Source organism: Lactuca serriola, chromosome 3 (genome assembly GCF_051521515.1).
Source record: "Lactuca serriola cultivar US96UC23 chromosome 3, Lser_US96UC23_V15, whole genome shotgun sequence".
NCBI lineage: Eukaryota > Viridiplantae > Streptophyta > Magnoliopsida > Asterales > Asteraceae > Lactuca > Lactuca serriola.
In genome coordinates, this window is record NC_136410.1 from 121305004 (window position 1) to 121311104 (window position 6101).

General features: G+C 37.6%; 1 protein-coding gene across 1 annotated transcript; it reads right to left on the minus strand.

Moving 5' to 3' along the window:
* Nucleotides 1-277: 277 nt before the first annotated feature.
* On the minus strand, nucleotides 278-1848 carry LOC145095675 (uncharacterized). Its single transcript, XM_079033517.1, has 3 exons — nucleotides 1269-1848; nucleotides 548-1116; nucleotides 278-499 (listed from the first exon to the last, which is right to left on the minus strand). Exons 1-3 carry the CDS (start codon nucleotides 1846-1848, stop codon nucleotides 278-280), a joined length of 1371 nt encoding a protein of 456 aa, XP_078889643.1.
* Nucleotides 1849-6101: the final 4253 nt, after the last annotated feature.

Here is a 6101-nt window from a genome sequence, read left to right on the forward strand (position 1 = left end):
CTCAACACCTTGAGGAGATATTCTTCTTCACACTTCGTTAGCTGAGTTGAAATGATGACCGGAAGAGTCTCGTTGTCTCCCAAGTACGCATACTTCAAATGTTGAGGAAGGACCTTCAATTCTAATTATGGCACTTGGACAAGGGAGGGTGGCAATCTCGTGTGAGTTTGAGGTAGTTCAATTTGCTTCACACTAAATTGGGTGGTCTTCTTGATCTCCAAATTGTTGACTAATCTTTCAATTTCGGGGTCTAGTGAGGAGAGCTTCAACTTCTTGGCTAATTTTGCACAATCAAACCCTTGCTCAAAATCATCTCCAACATGTCATCATCACACAAATCGAACAATTCTTGAGTTAATGGTTCGACAACATCTATAAAGCACAAAGATGAAACATCACTAGGATACCTCATAGCATCATAAATGTTAAAACTTATTATTTCAACATCAAATTCCATTGTTAAGCTTCCAGCACACACATCAATCTTTGTTCTAGCCGTCTTCAAGAATGGTCACCCAAGTAAGATTATACCCGATTTTGAGGATACTTGTTCATCTAGGTCAATCACATAGAAATCCGCCGGGAAAACCAGTTGGTTTACTTTCACTAAGACATCTTCCAAAACACCTCTAGGAAAGACACTTGATTTATTCGCAAGAGATATTATGACACTGGTTTCACTTAATGGTCCGACATTCAATGATTCATACACCGAGTAGGGCATGACATTGATAGAGGCACCAAGATCAAGCATAGCACTACTAAAAGTGTGATCTTCAATCTTGCAAGGGACCATGAACATTCTGGGATCTTTACACTTGGGTGGAAGATTCCTTTGTAAAACCACGGATGCATTTTTGTTCATCGAGATTTTTTCATTTCCTTTCAATTTTCTCTTGTTAGTGCAAAGCTCCTTCAAGAATTTTACATATCTCGGAATTTGTTTGATTACATCAAGTAAAGGAATGTTTACTTCCACCTTTCGGAAGGTGTCCAAGATCTCTTTCTCCTCCATATTCTTCTTTGAAGTTGCAAGTCGGGAAGGGAGGGCGGTTGAATGGCTATTGGTGTCACTAGAGGAGCAGCCTTCTTTGTGGCTCCGACTTGTGCATCGTTCTTGATTAAAGGTTCTTCAATGGGAATGATCTCTATTTCTTCCTCTTCTTCCCTTGGCTTCTTCTTTGAACTACTTTCTCCGGCTTGTTTGCCACTTCTCAAGGTCACCACATTGACAGTTGGGTTCTTTTCGGTTTGAGAATGGAGTTTACCACGGGATTCCAACTTGCTTATGGATGTAACTATATCTCCCATTTGTGCTTCAAGGTTGGAGATACTAGTCCTTGTCTCTTTTTGGAATTTTTGGGTACTAGTGGCTAGGGATTTGACAATGTATTCAAGAGACATTCCAGAGCTACTTGGTTGAGATTGAGGAGGTTGTTGATGATGATGTGGTGGATGCGGTTTGGGTAGATAGTGTGGTTGTTGATGCTGGTAATGAGGTTGTGGTGGCGGATAGGATGGACTAACTAATGCATTTTGAGGCAATGGTATTGGGTTGTAGCTCATGTTGGGATTTGGCTTCCAACTTGAATTGTAAGCAGTTTGGTAACTGGATGGTTTGTTGTTGTAGTTTTGGAACTCTCCTGTAGAATTAACATGCTTCGCATCTTCTTGAAGGATGGGACACATATCCGTAGGATGCCCCATTGTTCCATATATTCCACAAACCATCACTTGTGAAGTTTGTCCCAAGGCTAGCTTTTGAACAACGGAGGTTAAGTCTTTGATTTGAGACTCTAGGTTCGATGATTCCACTTCATTGACTTTGTATTGTGTGTCTCTTTTCATGTCTTGGCGCGGGCCAAAGTGTTGGGAATTCGCGGCTATGGTGTTGAAAAGTTGTCTTGTTTGTTGTTGAGTTTTACTAAAGACATCACCACCACTTGAGGCATCAACTAGTCTTCTCTCCATTGGCAACAATCCCTCATAGAAGTGTTGAATGAGGAGTTGTTCTGGAATTTGGTGTTGTGGGAAACTATAGCACAAGTTGTTGAACCTCTCCCAATAATCATGAAAAGTCTCATTTTGACCTTGGCGAATTCCACAAATCTCATTTCTAAGACTTGAGACTCTTGAATCAGGATAGAATTTATCAAGAAAAGCTCTTGCCATGTCGGTCCATGAATTGATTGACCCTGGGGGAAGATAAAATAACCAATCCTTGGCTCTATCAGCCAATGAAAAGGGAAATGCCCTTAGCTTGATATGGTCATCGGTTGACCCTTGTGGCTTCATACTAGTGCAAATAATGTGGAACATCTTCAAGTGGTTATGCGGGTCTTTGTTCTCCAATCCATGAAAGGTTGGGAGGTGATGGACTAAACTTGACTTCAATTCCAAACCTCCTTCCAAAACCGGGTAATTGATACCGGTTGGAGTTTGTGTAACATCGGTATCCATCATTTGCCTCAAAGTTCTTTCGGGAGCCTCTCCTCCATCCGCCATTGCAATTGGTTCAATAATGGGGGGGTTTGTTGTAGAGGTGGTATTTCGGGAATTTCTTGGCAGGGTTCGGGACTAGCATCGGGTTCCGTATCAGTTGATGAAGCGGGTTCAACGTCCGGATCCCCGTGAGGATTAGAATTTTGACCACGTTCAATTCACTTTTCCTTCGCCAAACGCCTTGCTTCATTTTCGATTTATGGGTTGTAAATCAAGTCACATGTACGCTCAGATCTGGGCATAGAGAAACAAATTGATTAAAAATAAACCAATCCCTGGCAACGGCGCTAAAATTTAGTGGTTGTCGAGGCCAACAAAATTAATAACCCTAAATCTTTTACACTAAAATAGTTTATAGTGGTAAAGGGATCGTATCCACGGAGTTTGGTTCAATTGAAATCTCTATGTAAATCTCTTTTTAAAACACTTGAAAAATAAAAGTAAAAGTAAAAAAGGGGTGTTTAGTTCTTTCGATTGTTTGGAAAAAAATTAAAACTAGCTAGAATTAAAATATGACAAGAAAACAAGTAAAAGATTGGATTAAATTCAAAGAAGTGGAATTCGTTGATTTTGGGGTACACCTCATGGATGATATGATTGACTTATCGTTAGACTTAATGGAATAACACTAGTGATTTGATTTAACTTGGCTATAGCAATTCATAAGCACAAATTGCCTCAACTCTTCTTAGTAACTAAAATGGTTAGCGGAGCTCTTAGCACACTTCCTTAATTGAAGTCACAAAATCAATTAGCTTTCAGTTGTAAGAGTTACCAAGTCTAAAAGATAATCAAATGCTTACATTATCATTTTGGAGGAAACATTTCCATGGTCCAAATGAAATGAAAACAAACATATAAACCATTTTTTGCTTACTTATTTGAAGGTCCATTACTTAACCAAGAAATTAGTCAACAAATACAAGCATTCATTCATCCAATCTCATGATCAAAGATAAATAAACACAACAAGATGTTTAACTAGAAAATATTCCCATAAACTTCAAACAATATGTAATGATAAGTCTTCAAAGCTAATAATCATCCATAGGTTAAACCCTACTCAACCAAATGAAAGCTTAGCCAAGCATGGCCAAAGTAAAAGAAAAACAATATAGTTTAGTTGTACCAAACATTGTCTTAGATGTAAGATGAAAGGAAATTACACTATTCTTCCAAAAATTCTTCAAATCTTTCAAGGCTTTTGAGAGAGAATATGGTGTATATTCTTCAAGTGATGTCTCTCAATAATGGTTGTAATCTCCAGCAAAAGGGAACTGATTTCCGGATTCAAAAAGGTGCCAAAAGCCACCCACCTAACTTCCACAAATAGAGTCAACAAGTCAAACCCGTAATTAGCTCAGAACAATTCACGCGGACCGCATAAGAGTCCACGCGGACCGCGTGGGTCATGCTGAATGTGAGACTTGGGCCATTAATCATGCATTCTAGCCCAATATTCAATTCTTCAACTCCAGCCCACAATCATAACTCTTTAGGGCCAATTTGTTACATTCCAAAGCCTTCTAATGACTAACCCAATACTCCTTAAATTTTCTTGTAGCTCGATTCCCGTCGCCTCATCATGATCCTTGCTCACAAATTAGGTCCAAATTGATTTCTTCTTTATGCAAGTACCAAGCCCAATATCATCACTCCAAATCCACAAGCAAACCGCAAGCCTCTATAAGTCCCGCACCCTTCTAAGCCACCAATAACAAAAAGTCTTCGATAAAGCCTGCAAATAAGCTCAAAAGACTGGAAAGTACCCGGTAAAGGAGAAAAATAACAAAAAGAGAAAATATGCATGATGATTAACTAAAATGGGATGGTTTTAACTAAAAATAAACTACGGAAAGAAGTAATAAAATGAAGCTACCACTCGTATTCAAGGTCAATGAAATGATTCCAAATTGGCTCACATTTGCACCCCTCTACGTGTGTACGCAAGAGAGATCCTTGGTTCTATAAGTCGTATAAAGGTAGCTAGTATTTGTAGTTATAAACCAATTTTCTTTTCATAATCCTACCAGTGTGGGATGAGTTAAAAGTCACTTAACTCACTTATTATTCTCTTCCAATTACCTTACTTTGATAAGTAGTTTATCACTCATTTTTAATCCGTTTTGGACGTGTGATATACTGAAACGAAGGTATCAAAGAGGAGAACATGAATACAATCATTTGTTCATTTTGATTATATTTAGAGTCTAAACTTTGTGCTCAAAAATGGGAAAACCCCATTTTTGGAATTTAGTAAAACTAATTTTCGAACAACAAGATCATCAACATACAGACTAAAAAAAATGAATCTTCCTTGAACATATCCTTTTATGTAGAGAGTATGCTCATATGGACCCTTTTTGAAAACCACATTTTCAAAATAAGAATTGATACGATTGTACTAAGCTCGAGGTGATTGCTTCCATCCGTACAATGCTTTGTTCAACTTGTACACGTTTTCCTCTTCTCTTTTCTTGACAAATCCAAGTGGTTAATCAACATAGACTTCTTCTTGAAGAAGACGACTTAAAAATGCGGATTTCACATACATTTGAAACGACTTCAAATTATTTTTAGCTCAAGAGAAATGAGTAATCGAATAGTTTTACGTCTTGAAATGGGACAAAACACTTCCGTAAAATCTTTTCCATCCTTTTGTTTGTAACCCTTAACTACCAATATTTTCTTGTGTTTAATGATTGATCCATCCATATTTTTATTTGTCTTGTACACCCATTTTACTCCGTTAGAATTCTTATGTGGCGACAAATTTGTAAGTTCCCAAGTATCATTTTTCTCGATCGACCGTATTTCCTCTTGCGTTACTTTCCTCCATTATTCTTCTTGATAAGCACCATCAAAGGAAACTATATATTCTCCTACAAAGAAAAAAGAAATATGGCAACATTTCGCATAATTTCTTCCGTTGCTTCATAGAGATCCTCGATGGTTCTTGTTTTTCTTATCATGCTACTTCAGGAAGAACTCGACGTAGAACTATCGGAGGAACTTGGAGAATGAAGACATTTCCCCCTTGATCTTCATTTTCAAAAACATTCTCTTCTTCAAGTTGAAATGGGAAAAATTGGTAGATTTCCATCTTTAACCTCCATCTTTCCAAAGATGGAATTTTCATCAAACCGAATATCTCGACTAATCATGATCCTTTTGTCACCGGATTGTACAACTTGTACGACTTGCTTCGTTCACTATAGCCAATAAAAATACATTTCTATGACTTTTCATCCAACTTTCTTCTCATTTTCTTTGGAATTTGGGAGTAAGCAGCACTTCCAAAAACCTTTGGATGGTAAACAATAGGTTTTTTCCCATACCATGCTTCATGTGGTGTGCAATTCTCCAAGATCTTTGTTGGTGACCTGTTAGTAAGATAAACTACATTAGTCCAAAAATTACTTGACAACCTTTTCTTTTTTAAAAGACATCTCGCCAATCCATTATTGTTCTATTCTTCCGTTCACATACACAATTTTTTTATGGTGTATATCTTACCGTCATTTCATGTCGAATAATATTCTCTCTACAATGGTTTTCAAAATCATTTGAAAAATATTCACCTCTGTGATCGGCCTGCA